General features: G+C 49.7%; 1 protein-coding gene across 1 annotated transcript in view; it reads left to right on the top strand.

Moving 5' to 3' along the window:
- The window catches only part of MOV10L1 (Mov10 like RISC complex RNA helicase 1), a 75,624-nt gene that overhangs the window by 12,135 nt on the left and 48,401 nt on the right, over positions 1-15,088 (top strand). Inside the window, exons 4-9 of the mRNA XM_007954761.1 lie at positions 8,203-8,315; positions 9,036-9,223; positions 11,351-11,494; positions 11,611-11,708; positions 12,468-12,597; positions 14,169-14,363. Coding sequence (XP_007952952.1) covers positions 8,203-8,315; positions 9,036-9,223; positions 11,351-11,494; positions 11,611-11,708; positions 12,468-12,597; positions 14,169-14,363 — 868 coding nt within the window. The remainder of the gene's footprint in view (positions 1-8,202; positions 8,316-9,035; positions 9,224-11,350; positions 11,495-11,610; positions 11,709-12,467; positions 12,598-14,168; positions 14,364-15,088) is intronic.

Genomic DNA, 15,088 nt, shown 5'->3' on the forward strand with positions numbered 1-15,088 from the left:
TGGTTGTATGCATGTTGGGCTGTGCACAGTTAGTTTAAAGTATCTACTCTGGTTGCACAGTGTGTTGGGCTGTGCACAGTTAAAGTATCCATTCTAGTTGTACAATGTATTGGGCTGTGCCTGGTTAGTTAAAAGTATCAGCTCTGGCTGTAGGGTGGTTGGACTGTGCACAGTTGAAGTATCCACTCTGATTGTGCTACCGGAGCTGCCAAGGGAAACGCTAACGCTGAGCAGGATAAAAAGGAAGGACTTTCTTTATGCTAGCACAGACTCAGTGGATTTGCATCCAGAGACTGAGCCCCAAACAAAGGCCACATGGGGCTTTTATGGGGCTCTTCTTGTGGGGTATTCGGGGTAAAAGGCTGATTGGTTACCTGCAAAAACAGCACCTGCAGTTAGCCATTTTTTACAGAAGTTAAATGTGCACAAGAGGAAGAGAGGAAGGGGAGTATGGGCAGAGGAAGAAGGGAGGGGGAGCAGGGCAGAGGAATTTTCCACTCTCTATACATTGTTTTTCAAGTTGGCCCGAGCCAGATGTCTCTGGCCTCACAACAAGTTGTTTCACTGCTCAACAGAACTTCCCTACTTAGGTTGGGCAAAAGTTATAATTCATTGTTAACATTTTTTTCAATTCTCTCTCCTGCCTCAATTGTATGGTGGGTTGGGCTGTGCACGGTTAGTTTAAAGTATCCGCTCTGGCTGTATGGCGCGTTAGGTTGTGCACGGTCAGTTTAAAGTATCCACTCTGGCTGTATGGTGCGTTAGGCTGTGCACGGTTAGTTTAAAGTATCTGCTCTGATTGTATGGTGCGTTGGGTTGTACACGGTTAATTTAAAGTATCCGCTCTGATTGTATGGTGCGTTGGACTGTGCATGGTTAAAGTATCCGCTCTGGCTGTATGGTGCGTTGGGCTGTGCATGGTCAGTTTAAAGTATCCGCTCCGGCTGTATGGTGTGTTGGGCTGTGCACAGTTAGTTTAAAGTATCCGCTCTGATTATATGGTGCGTTGGGCTGTGCACGGTTAGTTTAAAGTATATGCTCTGATTGTATGGTGCGTTGGGTTGTACACGGTTAAAGTATCCGCTCTGATCGTATGGTGCGTTGGGCTGTGCATGGTTAGTTTAAAGTATCCACTCTGGCTGTATGGTGCGTTGGGTTGTGTACGGTTAAAGTATCCGCTCTGATCGTATGGTGTGTTGGGCTGTGCATGGTTAGTTTAAAGTATCCACTCTGGCTGTATGGTGTATTGGGCTGTGCACGGTTAGTTTAGAGTATCCACTCTGGCTGTATGGTGTGCTGGGCTGTGCATTTGGGATGCATACCTTTTCTACGTTCATAAACCAGAAAGTAAACAAAGCGAAGAATCTGCCCTGGCACTACCACATTCACTGGTAGTGCTACTCTCTTCACATGCATCCGAGGGAATTTGGAATAAGAATGAGCAAACAGTGCTGTTGAACTATGCTTGCTGAACAAAGGCATGCTTACAGAGCAGGATGCATGTGGCTCTGCAGCTCCACGTGCTGGACGGTGGTCCTGAGCCCAGTGGTCTGAAGTCAGTGCTCCAGCCGCCTTGGATGGCCTTCAGGCCTCAGTGGTGTCACCATGGGCCCCCGCGGGGCAAACGGTAAATGGCGGCCGATGTTTGAGCTCACTGGTGTATTTACAACAGCCTTTGTGTTCAGTTACTCACATTTGTGATTTGAGCTTATTGTTGCCAGAGGTGTTTACTGCAGAAATAACAGAGAATACAGCCAGTTGTAGCTTTACATCATGTACCCCAGCAAATATGTGCAGACCACCCTGTCTCTGCTTTGTGTCTATGTCACATCAAGACGGCCTGGCGACATACCTTACTGGCACAGCTGGGCACTGAGTGCCCCCTGTCCTTGGAAGTGGCTGTGTAGGCTCACACCTCACCGGCTAGGTACCAAGCGCCCCCCACCTTTGGCAATGGTCTGGTGGGCTGGAAAGTCCAGCTGCTGCTTGCCCTCTAGTGCCACACTGTGTGACTGTGAGTACTTGTGAGACCGGCTCTGTCTGAACCGTGGGGTCCAGCTCGTGGAATGCATTCACTAACAAAATGCTGGAGGTGGGCCTGTGATCACCTGCAGCCTGGTGGCTCCTTGCGGTGATGTCGGCACACTAAGTTGTGTTGCTGCTGTTGTTAAGTGCCATCGACTCGTCTCCAACTCACAGCAACCCTCTGCACAACAGAACGGAACGCTGCCCGGTCCTGTGCCGTCCTCACAGTCCTTGCTGTGACTGAGCCCATCGTCGCAGCCACCGTGTCAGTCCATCTTGCTGGGGGCCTTCCCCTTTTTCGCTGACCCTCCACTTTACCGAGCATAACATCCTTCTCCAGAGAATGGTCCCTCCTGACAACATGACCAAAGTAGGTGAGACAAAGTCTGGTCATTCTCGCTTCCAAGGAGCATTCTGGCTGCACTTCTTCCAGGATAGATTTGTTAGTTCTTTTACCAGTCCATGGGTGTTCTGGTTACCTAGTGCTGCTCTGATAAGAATATACCACAAATGGATGGCTAGACAAACATGAGTTTATTCTTTTACTGTTTGGAGGCTAGAAGTCCGAGTTCAAAGTGCCAGGCTCTAGGGGCTGGGTGAAAGCCTCTCAGCCTTGGCCTTCAACTCTGCCTCCTGCTCCTGGCCCACTGAAGCTGGAGGCTTTTCTTCATTCAGCTGCTGGTTGCTGAGCCTGACAAACTTAAGGTTGACAAGTAAAAAGGCACAATCCCGATGTTAGCAAACTACACAGCAGGCCATTAATTCAAGTCCATTGAAAGTCCCAAAGTCAAGGACTTCCAGTAAGATGGAGAAATAGGCAGACAAATGACACAGACCCTGTTCAACAAAGAAAAGAAAAACCAATTGTCAGGGTTACAGAAGATAATCCTGGAGCCCTGAGCTTTAAAAGGAACCATACAGAAGTGGATTAGGCACCAAATAGTGGAAAAACCTGAACGAAAACAGTGAGTACAGAGACGGTCAGAGCTGCGGACTGTCAGCTACTCTGACGAGACCAACAGCCTGAATATTCCCAAGTGGTATTGGGATCTGAGAATTGATCTAAAGATCAGCCCTGGTCACCAAGGGCTGCAGGGACAACTGCAGTGGTGGCCTATGACTAGGAAGGGAAATAGCAAGGAGGGAGACAACCTGAGCTGTTGACTTTCTGCTGCCTGGAAGGCCCAGCCATTTTCATTGTTTACACACAGCAGCCATTATGGATATTTAAAGTGACTGAGGGTGCAGCCATTTTGAGTGTTTACAAGTGGCAACCATTTTGGATTTTAAAGTGATAGCATTGTCATTCGGATTCCAGGGACCTAAGAACAGGCTCTGTTTGCCAAGGTCAGCAGGGACATACAAGAGGCTGACAACAGGAAAGGAAACAGGTGGTGAGTGTATAGTGCTGTCAGCTAGTGAATAGAGGAGCACAGCACAGTACCCTGCCTGTACAGATAACATACAAACAGAACAAAGAAAACGAAAATCGTGGGCAAGTCACTCCAACATACAATCACCAATTAAATATAAACACAGAAACATCACAATGCCTCAGAGACAACAGAGCATCACGGTCCACACAAAGAAGCAAGATAAAACAGGAGAAACAAGGAACCAGGACACAGACCTAAAACACATCCCTAAGGAAGATGCAGCATTGGAACTCCTTGATAAGGAATTCAAAAGAATTATATTTAGGTATCTTCAACAAATTGAGAGATCAGAGAAAACCCTAGAACAACTTCAAAAGACAATACAAGAACAAAATGGCAAAATAAATGAAAAATTAGAAACAATAGAAAATCTACACACAGAAATCCAGGAGATTAATACTAAATTTTCAGAAATAAGTAAAACATTGAATGGGCAAAGGAGCAGAATTGAATCAATGGAAAGCAGAATTAGGGAGATTGAAGGCAAATACCTGAACACTTCTTTGGAAAGGGATAAATCTTTGGAAAGGGACAGATCAAAACAAAATGAAGAAAGCCTAAGGTTCATGTGAGATACCATCAAAAGAAATAGCCTACGTGTTATCAGGAGCTCTGGTAGCATAGTGCCTAAGGCACTTGACTGCTAACCAGAAGACTGGCGGTTCAAACCCACCAGCCACTCCTTGAAAGGAAGGTTGGGCAGTCCACTTCCATAGTGATACCACCTCAGAAACCCACAGAGGGGTCGCTATGAGTCGGGTCCAACTCCATGGCACATAGCAACAACAACAACATGTCATCGGAATTCCAGAACAGGAAGAGACAAATAAAACCGCAGTGAAAATTGTTGAAGATTTGTTGAAAGAGAATTTTCCTGGTATGATGAAAGATGAGAATATATCCATTCAGGAAGTCCAACAAACCCCAAACAGGATAGACCCCAAAAGAAAATCACCCAGACATATCATCATCAAACTCACCAAAACCAAAGACAAAAGAAGAATTGTGAGAGCAGCACGGGAAAAATAAAAAGTTACATACCAGGGGCAACCAGTAAGATTTCTCGACAGAAACCACGCAGGCTAGAAGACAGTGGGATGGTATATATAAAACACTGAAAGAGAAAAATTTTCAACCAAGAATTATGTACCCAGCATAATTGTCCCTCAAATATGATGGTGAAATTAGGACATGTCCAGGTAAGCAGAAATTAAGGGAATTTGTTAAAACCAGACCAACCTTACAAGAGATGCTAAAGGGAGCCCTTTGGACAGAGAAGCAACAGCAGCCAACAACAACTGATCATTAACACACCTGATGATATAACCCAGAAACCAACCTAGCTATGGAAGTATCCAAAGTAAAGAAGCTTACAAGATTGTAAACAGGGAACCAGAGACATCAATTGACAAATGAGGACAACTACAAACCAAAAGGAGGGGGAAAAAAAAAAAACTGTGTCATTACAGAACTTCTAGATGGTAGGGAAGTCAAGACAACTACAAGATAGAACAGACTGTTCTAAACTTGGGAAGAAAACAATAAATCACAGGGTAACCTCAAAGAAAAGTGATAACACGATTCATAAACAAAATGAGCTCGGCATAGAAAATTATATGGATCAAAGAAATTGACACCATGAAAAAGCACCTAACAAAAACGACAGCAACAAAGTCATATTTGCCGATAATTACATATCTGGCAAGGGACTTATCTCTAAGATTTATAGTGAAAGAGTGAATGACCAAACTATGGTACATACACATAATCGAATGCTATGCAGCACTAAAGAATAATGTACAGTCTGCAAAACACCGCACAATATGGATGAACTTGGAGGACATGCTGAGTGAAATAAGTCAATCACAGAAGAACAAATATAATATTAATACACTGTTGTGGAGAGTCAAGGAAAGGTTTATATATGGAGGGAAACTTTCTTTGTTGGTTGCCAGCGGTGGGAGGCGTGGGGAGGGAACACTGCAAAAAAAAAAAAAAAAAGCATTGACTCATGTCACTTCAGTTTTATGTATTTCACTGTACCTAAATTATCTTTCAATAAAATGCATTTTAAAAAAGAAAAGAAAGTCCCAAGGTCAACAGAGCAAGGCAGGCTGCTGATTGACGACACGGCTACACACAGAGTTCAAGCATGCCTTAAGCTAGAGACTGTTCCCCAAGGCTTCTCCTTATATGCAGGAAAAAGACCACATCCCTAAGGCAGCTACTCAGCTGCTTACAGTAGATTCCACCATGAGGTTAATTACCAGTCTCATCATGGGGAATACTACATCTAGCTGCCCAGCCGTTCAACCAGGCTTAGCCAAGTTGATACACAAACTTAACTACCAAAATGGTGCTTTCAGTATTCTTTGCCAACACAACTCAAAAACATCAACTCTTCTTTGGTCTTCCTTATTCATGTTTAGCTGTCACATGCATATGAGGCAATTGAAAATATCATGACTTGGGTTAGGCACACCTTAGTCTTCAAAGAGATAGCTTTGCTCTTCACCACTTGAAAGAGGTCTTTTGTAACAGATGTGCCCAATGCAGTCCATCATCTGATGTCTTGATTACTGCTTTCATTGGTGTTGATTGTAGAAGCAAGTAATATGAAGTCTTTGACAACTTCAATCTTTTCTCCATTTATCGTGATACTGCTTATTGGCCCAATTGTGAGGATTTTTGTTTTCTTTATATTGAAGTGTAATCCATACTGCAGATTGTAGTCTTCAGTCTTCATCAGCATGTGCTTCAAGTCATCCTCACTTTCAGCACGCAGAGTTGTGTCGCAGGTTGTTAATGAGTCTTCCACGAATCCCGATGCCATGTTCTTCTTCATATAGTCCAGCTTCTCGGATTATTTGCTCAGCACACAGATTGAATAGGTATGGTAAAAGGGTGCAACCCTGACGCACTCCCTTCCTGATTTTAAACCATCCAGTATCCCCTTGTTCTGTTTGAACAATGGCCTCCTGGTCTATGTACAGATTCCTCATGAGCACAATTAAGTGTTCTGGAATTCCCATTTTGCTCAATGTTATCTATAATTTGTTATGATCCGTACAATCAAATGCTTTTACATAGTCAATAAAACACAGGTGAACATCTTCCTGGTATTCTTTGCTTTCCCCCAAGATCCATCTGACATCAGCAGTGATATCACTCATTCCATGTCCTCTTCTGAATCCAGCTTGCATTTCTGGAAGCACTGTGCCAATATACTGCTGCAACCATTTTTGAATTATCTTCAGTAAAATTTTACTTGCGTGTGATATTAATGATAATGTTCGATAATTTCCACATTCTGTGGGATCCCCTTTCTTTGGAATGGGCACAAATATGGATAGCCGAGTGAGTGCCTCCAGCATGACATCTGTTTGTTGAAACATCTCAGTGGGTACTCCATCAATTCCCAGAGCCTTGTTTTTCACCAATTCCTTCAGCACAGTTTCAACTTCTTCCTTCAGTACCATTGGTTCTTGATTATATGCCACCTCCTGAAATGGATGAACATCAACAAATTCTTTTTGATACAGTGACTCTGTGTATTCCTTACATCTTCTTTCAATGTTTCTTGCATCATTCAATATATTGCCCATAGAATCTTCTGGTATTGCAACTCGAGGTTTAAATTTTCTTCTTCAGTTCTTTCAGCTTGAAAAATGCCAAGCGTGTTCTTCCCTTTTGCTTTTCTAACTCCAGGTCTTTGCATATTTCATTATAGTATTTGACTTTGCCTTCTCAAGCTTCTCTTTTAAATCTTCTGTTCAACTTTTTTATCTTGTCATTTTTTTCCATTTGCTTTAGCTACTCTCCATTCAAGGGCAAATTTCAGAGTCTCTTCTTGTGTTAGACTGGGTTCTCTAGAGAAACAAAACCAGTAAAGCTTATAGAGAGAGAGAGAGAGAAATTTATCTTAGGAAGATGGCTCACACACTTATAGAAGCTGGCAAGTCCAAAGTTCTTGGATCAAACATCAAGCTGGAGGCTTTTCCCGACTCTTGGAGCTGCAGGGGCTGAGGAGCTCAAGGTTGGCAGGCAGTGTACTGGCTGGTGACTCCAACGAATGACAAATCCAAGCTCTCCAGGCCGAATGGTGGATTGTTCGTTCACAGACAGTTGTAGACAGCACAACAGAATCCCAATCCACAGAAGAGTGTCTCTCTTCCCAGGATGTCCATAGATACACTGGAAGCAGGCACACCCCTAGCAAAACTCCCTCTCAATGGATTGGCCGCTCAAAACAGTCATCTGATTCCATCATGGGAATAACCACATCACAACAGCTTAAACCACACAGAAGTGTGGTCCAGCCAAGTTGACACACAGCTCCAACTATCACATTTCTGATACCATTTTGGTCTTTTTTCCCTTTCCTGTCTTTTTAATGACCTTTTGTGATGCCCATTATAGACAATGAAACTGGGTGTGCATTGGGGAAACGTGACTTGAACAAGGTGCCATCCATGTCATGGAGGAAACAGGTCCAATAACACAGGGGCATCCTGTGCTGCTGGGTAGATGGCAGTCAGCAGCCCTTAACCTGGGTGAGTCACCTGAAGGGATTGGCAGCTGTTATCCTCAACAGTGTGAGAGCACCTTTTCAGTGCTCATGTGTACCCCAGGCACAGTGGAGACCACAGTCTCAGTGTGTCACACTCACCTCACAACACTGAGGCCACCCACCCTCCTCCCTGCAAACTGAGGACTCCCACTCTCTTCCCTGCCCCCTTAGGTTATCAGCCCTGCAAGGGGGACTGGGTGGAGGCTGAGTACTGGATCCGGCCCAGCACATGGAGCAGTGAGGCCATCACTGTGAAGCCGCTGCGATACAAGCGTGTGGACAAGGTAGTGAGCAGTCACTGCCCTCTTCTGTTTCTGGTAGAACTGCCACCAGTCACTTCATGGCCCAGGAGTGTGCTGGGGGTGTTGGAAAGTCTAAAACAATAAGTCACCCTTTGCCAAAAAGGAGCCTGTCGTATTGAAAGTGCTACATTTCCTCAGGGTAGCAGGCAGTAAGGCTGAGCGCAGGGTGACCAGGTGCTGACTGCTGCTCTCCATGGGCATGCGTCCACATGGCCTGCTAATGAAGCATGTTGGAGATGGTTGGGGATGAGTGGGCAGGGTAGGGGGTGAGCTTGCTCACAGCTAGATCGTTGGGGGTGAGTAGGTAGGATGGGGTGTGAGCTTGCTGGTCAAGGGTGGATGGTTGGGGGTGAGTAGGGTGGGGTGTGAGCTTGCTGGTCAAGGCTGGTTATGGTTCAGATAGTGCAGGGTTGGGAGTGGAGACGAGTGGTAAGCAGGGGTTTGGTTTGCACACCTGAGCTTCAGCTCAGCTCCCCACCCCTCTCCGCTGCTGTGTCTCACCTCCATGCCCCAGGTTCACACTTACCTGTACCTAAAACATTGGTTGTTCTGTGAGACCAGGTCTCCCCTCAGAGTCAGGCACCTGGTGAGGTGAGGCCACATGCTCACCCACCATTGGCAGCATGCTGCTCGCCCGCCGGTTCCTGATGGGGGCAGGTCATGGCCGCCCATACTGTCCTGTCCATGACATCTGTGTCCCAGGTCTGCATTTCCAGCCTCTGTGGACGAAATGGGGTGATTGATGACAGCATCTTCTTCACCCTGGAGTCACTGAAGCTCCCGGATGGGTACATGCCTCGCCGATACGATGTCGTCAACACGGTGGTGGTGGAGAGCACCCAGTCCTGCTACATGTGGAGGGCGTTGTGCATGATACCTGTGAGAAGACGGTACGTGGGTCTGGCTTTCCTCCTGTGGGATGTGAGGCCCACCTGAGAAGGCAGTGTAGGGGCCTAGCTTTCCTCCAGTGCCTACTTCCCAGTCAGGAGTTGGCTGGAGAGCATCTGTTAGAGGGTGGCTGTGAAGACATCCTGTCAGCCGCTCCCTTCTAGGACTTTGAGTGTGGAACCCCCGTGTGAGGACACAGGGCAGGTGTGGGCAGTGTCAGTGCAGTAGTCCTCCTGAGACTGATGTGGTCGCTGGGCCCCAGTCAGTCTATCCTCGAAGCCCTTCCTGACGAGGAACCCGATCCTGTGGAAACACAGGCCGGGGTCTCAGGGCAATGCCAGGCTGGCCCCTGCAGAGTTCACCACACACATGCACCGCATACATGCACCTGACCATCCTCTCTAGGCCAGACATGATTGAAAAAGCCCTGGCAGCCAGTGATAGCACCTTTGCTCACTGCCCCTCAGAGAGAACACGCTGGCGTCGGAGGCCTCAGGGCAGCTGTTGGCTGCAGTGGTTAGAGTTGCAGTCGCCCATCCTGGGCCCCTTGCCCTAGTCTGTGCATTTTTTTCCAGCACAGGTTACCTTTTCACATTACCAATTGATGGACTGTGCTTTACAGACTGTCTCCAGTTCCTCCTCCCGGGCTGAGATGGAAGTCCTCAAGCCAGGGCTCCCGGCACACACAGTGCCGACGGTGTGGCCACTCTGCTGAGTGGGGTGTAGCTAGCAGTGGCACTGCCTGGCTGTGGCCATGGTTCCTAGGGTGCAGGCCTTCCCGGAACCCCTCGGGACAGCCCCAGGGTCCCACGGGCAACTTTTCTGCGTCCTCCTCACAGGCTCAGTGACTCAGGAACTGGTCCCCTAATAAAAGTGGGGGGTATGAGGCAGGTGGAAGAGGGTGTGCTTTTGGAGTTCTCTGAGGCCACAGCTGCGATTAGCTTCCCTCCTGCGTTTGTGAGGGAAGTGGCCATCTGCTCCTGCGTGTACTCACACTTCACGGTGTACTGAGCTGGGCACTGTCCCATGCCCAGGTGCCCTGAGCAGAGGCTCCACTGTCTGCCCTGGGGCAGCATGTGTCCCCGTCCCAGGATTCTCGACAAGCTTCCTAGACCCCATGACTTCGCTGCCCTCTGCACACGGGGGGTTTCAGACTGCCCTCTTCTAGCCTGGGACCCCTCCCGCTCACTTTGGCAGCTCTACTCTACTCTAGGTGGGCCGAGCCAGTACCTGTGGACCATTCCTGACTCCTTCCTTCCTTTCACGCTCCTCAGCCCATCCTCAAAATGCCTCCAGAGCTGGTGTGCCCCACCCCCCACCCTCTGTTGTGGGGTCTGTGTGCTGAGGAATCTTGGCACATTTCAATGGGAATCAGTAGCTGGACCAGGAGACTGTGGGGATGTGTTTCGTACAGGACAGGAGGAATTTGAGCATGTTGATGGGGACAGGAGCTGGCTGAGGAGCCAGAATGTCGGTGTGGTTGAGATGCCCCCAAGACTGCAGACAGGGCCGGGGTTCCAGACTCACTTGTGGACCCCTTTACTGATGGAGCCGCAGGCTGGAGTGGGAGGTGGTGCAGTGTCAGAGTGCCTTCCAGAAAGCTCACTGAGGGTAGGGGTGAGGAGAGTAATTGCATACTCCCAGTAGCAGGTAGAACAGAGGGGGCGAGGGGCAGGACAGTATGGCATCCTCAAGCTCTTCCAGACAGCAGACGCCTGTCTCCAGGTGAGGCTGTGTGCCTCCCTCACACACACCCGTGGCCTCCTTCCCCCCTAGCTCCCCGCCCCCCTGGCTCCCCTCCCTCCTTTCCCGGCGGCCTTGAGGATGCAGCAGGGGCACCCAGAGTCTTTGACTGAGAATGGGGTGTGGTGTGTCAAACGCCCTGTGAAGAAAGTGCCACCATGGATGTAGGTCCACCGTGGTGGTGCCAGCACATGTCTCCTTCCCTTTAGATGTCACGGGTTTTGTCACTCTCTTCTTTAAGGTGACTTGCTGTCCTTTCTAGAGTCTGAAGCATCGACCATGAAGTACAGGGCCCATGGTCATCTCAGTTCTGTGGTCAGGAAGGTGCAGGGAGGTCCAAGGCCACCCCTTGATGGTTACTCCCTGGCTTTGGCTGCTTTCTCCAGAGAGCCTTCCACTCTTCCTGAGGGTGCTGATGACCCCTACGGAGCTCTGCTGTTGAAGAACAAGGGGGATGTGGAGGTTACAAGGATGACGAATTTTGGAACTCTCCAAGAAGGAGCCAGTAAAGATATGGTGGTCTGGATAGAGTAAGTCTGCCCCTGAGAGTCTTACTTGAGACATTCACACTTTCCCACACCACGGTTCAGGAATTTCCATAGCATTAACTTTGCCCAGTTGTTTTTTCTTTTATGAAAATCTTCAGAGTTTTGGACTCAGAGCAGCCTTTTCCCCTTCTGTCCGCGGAGGTGGTCTCCTTGCACTCGCCGGTTAGCCTGGATGCTGTGCTGCCTGGGGATGGAGGTACTCCCTGGGCTTACGTCCAGTTTCTTCCCAGGAATAAAGGAGCCGTTCCTCAGTACTTCGTCAGCTGCAGATTGGCTGGCTGGGATAAAACCAGGCAATTCAGGGTCAGCATGCCCAGGCAAGACCCGGCGGGCCCTGCAGCCCCCGAGGAAGTGGCCACTATTCCTGCCCCTGGGAAGGAGGAGGGTGTTCCGGACGAAGACGGGAGTGTGAGTGGCCACGGAAGAAGCCAGCCCTGGCAGAGCCTGGAGGGCAGCCTGGGGAAGAGCAGAGAGGGTGCTCCAGGTGGGCTTTGGAGGTGCTCTGTGGAGGGGCACAGCACCCTTTGAAGGAGCAGGCTCCACACCCAGCACTAGGCCAGGGTAGCGAGCACTTTCAGGGGCCAGGCACACCATTCTCCCTGCTCCAAGCCGGGCTCCGACCCTTCATGCCTGCCCTCTGCCTCGTGACATTCAGGGTGGGGGAGAGCAACAATAGCCAGAACAGCTCAGAACCAGCGCCACCTCCGGGTGTGCGTGCGCACGTGTGTGTGAGAGAGAGAGTGAGCTGCATGTGTGCTCATGACATCAGGGCCCTCCTCCCAGGCACCTGGGCGTCTCGAGTGAGTCGCTCTTCTTTCTGACCATTTTTGGTCATTTTGTCAGCTTGCATGCCGGCCAGTGCCTGTGTGAGCGCTCCGCGTGTATGTGCGAACGTGCTGCTGCTGTCGGAGAGAACTTCCCTCTCCACGTGACCGTGGTTTAAATCTCATTTCAGTGGACGGCTGGGCCCAAGAAGGAGGAAGCATGGGAGAAGAGGCTGGGCCATCGCGAAGGCAGGCCCCAGAGCCCAGTGGGCCCATCCCTGCAGGTGGAAAGACTTTCCTTGTGGTAACCTGCGAAGCAAGGTACATGCTGGGGTTAAGCGCCTGCTGGCCAGGCACCAATGGCTTTGGGGTTTCAATGCCTTTTTCAGGTTTCACCTGTGATGCTTCTGGGTTACAGAAGCTGCTCACACCTCTTGGGGTGGAACAAAATCATATGACAGAGCATTGCTCCTGAGAGTGGCCGAGTGGGATTTGCCAGCCTGGGTGGGGAAAGATCTGGTCCAGCCTGTAACCCACCCATCCCTACCCAGCAGCCATAGCAGCTGCCTGGGCTTCCTCCTCCAGTGAGAACACAGTGCTAGGGTGGGCTCCACCTCATGAACTTAATTTAACATTCTTGGCTACTCCCCTTCACCTCCTTCCCTCACGCTCACACTCGCTGGTGGCCAACTCACTCTGACACTCCCTGTCCCATCTGACCCCAGGCTGAGAAGTGGCCTCATGCTGCCTACAGGGGGCACTGAGGACAGGGAGGGCCAGGCAGAACCGAAGATCCAAACATCCTTGTCTGCGAGCGTATTCGTGGTAGAGTGCGTCTAATCTAGCTGGTCGCCCAGGCCTATGACTGGGCCCGTCCTCCTTCCTGCCTCCCTCCCCGTGCCCAGAATTCCCTGGCCAGCCTGCGTCGGCGGCGGCCACTGCATTCAGGCAGCTCTGGACAACCGGGAGGGTTTTAGTCAGCAGCTCTGGACAACGGGGAGGCTTTTAGCCAGGCTTTCCTGCCTCTTCATCAGTCACCCCAGTTCGCTGACTGCATCTCTACAGTGCACACCTGATTGAATCACCTGGCTTCAAAACCATCAGCCAAATAACAGTCTTTCTGTTGACAATGGGATTTCAGAAACATGACAGTATAGGCCACCCTGGTGCTGCACAGATTAAGTAAGCCCAGGGTTCAAACCCACTAGCTGCTCCAGGAGAAGAAAATGGAATAGTCCACTTCCGTGAAGATTGACAGCCTTGGAAACCCTGTGAGGCAGTTCTCTTCTGTCCCTCAGGGGCGCTGTGAGTTGGAATCGACTCCATGGCGGTGGGTTTGGTTGTTTGGGGTTTGTGATGATAAACAGGTGAGTGGGATATGTGGCGTGTACAGTGTGGTCTCAAAGCAAGAGTAGGAAACTAGGCACCAGGTGAAGTGCGTCACAGGGCACTGCATACTTGGAATTGCTGGCAATGGTGTTGTCATTTACTTAAGTCTTAGGATTCTAAAAAGACACTGCTGGCTTTTATCTTGGGAAATTTTTGTTGTTTATTTTAGAAAGTCCCTTTCTTCCCCATAAAAAGAATTATTCAAAACTGAAAGTGACTGTGGTTTAGCTTTGTGATTTTTCTTCTGTGATAATTTGTTGTTTGCCATCAAGTCGGACCTGACTCAGAACGACCCCTCCTTGGGTTTCCGAGGCAGTACCACTACGGAAGTAGATTGCCCAACCTTCCTTCCGAGAAATCGCTGGTGGATTTGAACCACCAGCCTTCTGGTTAGCAGTCGAGTGCCTTAGGCACTGTGCCACCAGAATTCCAAGAGGGGAGTTATACTGAGTCCACCTGTTGTATTTAGAGCCGGAACTAAATTCCGTTTTGTTTGTTTTAAGAAATTATGGCCGCTGCAGGGAGCTCCTCCTGCTGTGCTTCTCTGACTTCATCGTCGGCCGGTTCTTGGAGGTGAACGTGGTCAGTGACAAGGAGGCACTCATAGGGGTCCGAGAGCCATTCTCCTGGAAGAAGTCGCAAAGTCCCCAAGTGTCAGTGTCCCCCAAAACCACTGTTGTGGTGACCACACAGAAAAGGTGGGTGTGACAGACATCAGCCAGGCAAGTGGACAAGTCCTGGTAACAGAGACCAGCATGAGCGTGGCCTGCCTGTGGGCGGTAGCTGAGAGGGAGGGCTGGAGGGGGTGGGACCTGTCCCACTGAAGTGTCTGTCCCTGCCTGGCACTGGGACCACCACTGGTGGACCAGCATGGGTCTCAGTGCCACAGGCCACTTCTCCACTGGCTAGGCTCAGGGACTCTCAGCCCGCGCTCCCACCATCCCCCTGCACCCCACAGCCCAGTCTCTGGAGGCAGAGATGACATACCACCGCAGTGAGGCACCTCAGGCTGCCAGAGGCTGGTACAGTTCTGCAGGGGTACACAGTATGTCTGTGGCAGGGCTGGGGAGTGGGGGGAGGTCCCAAGAAAGCGTTTCAGCTCCGATTTCCTCAGCTGCCGTTGTCAGCTTGTTCTTCAAGTTGGTGCCAGAAAACCTGCCCTGGAGAAGTGGGCGGAGCTCTCCATAGACTGCCCCTTAACTTATAGAGGTGGGGGGAGCTCTCTGTAGATCAGAGAGCCCCCCCGGCAAGAGGACAACTGGTGGAAGGAAGACATGGAGCCGCCCCTCTCCCACGGAGAATGAGGGGGGAGGTGCCTCCCTTAGTTCCACTCTGCTCAGGCAGAGCTCATAACCAGGAGGGTTCTGGGCCTCAGTCTGGTTCATTCCCCTCCCTGACCTTTGCTGGCTCCCATCTCCCATTC

This window comes from Orycteropus afer, unplaced genomic scaffold, assembly GCF_000298275.1.
Source record: "Orycteropus afer afer isolate SDZICR_OR568_19922 unplaced genomic scaffold, OryAfe1.0 scaffold00471, whole genome shotgun sequence".
NCBI classification, from domain to species: domain Eukaryota; kingdom Metazoa; phylum Chordata; class Mammalia; order Tubulidentata; family Orycteropodidae; genus Orycteropus; species Orycteropus afer.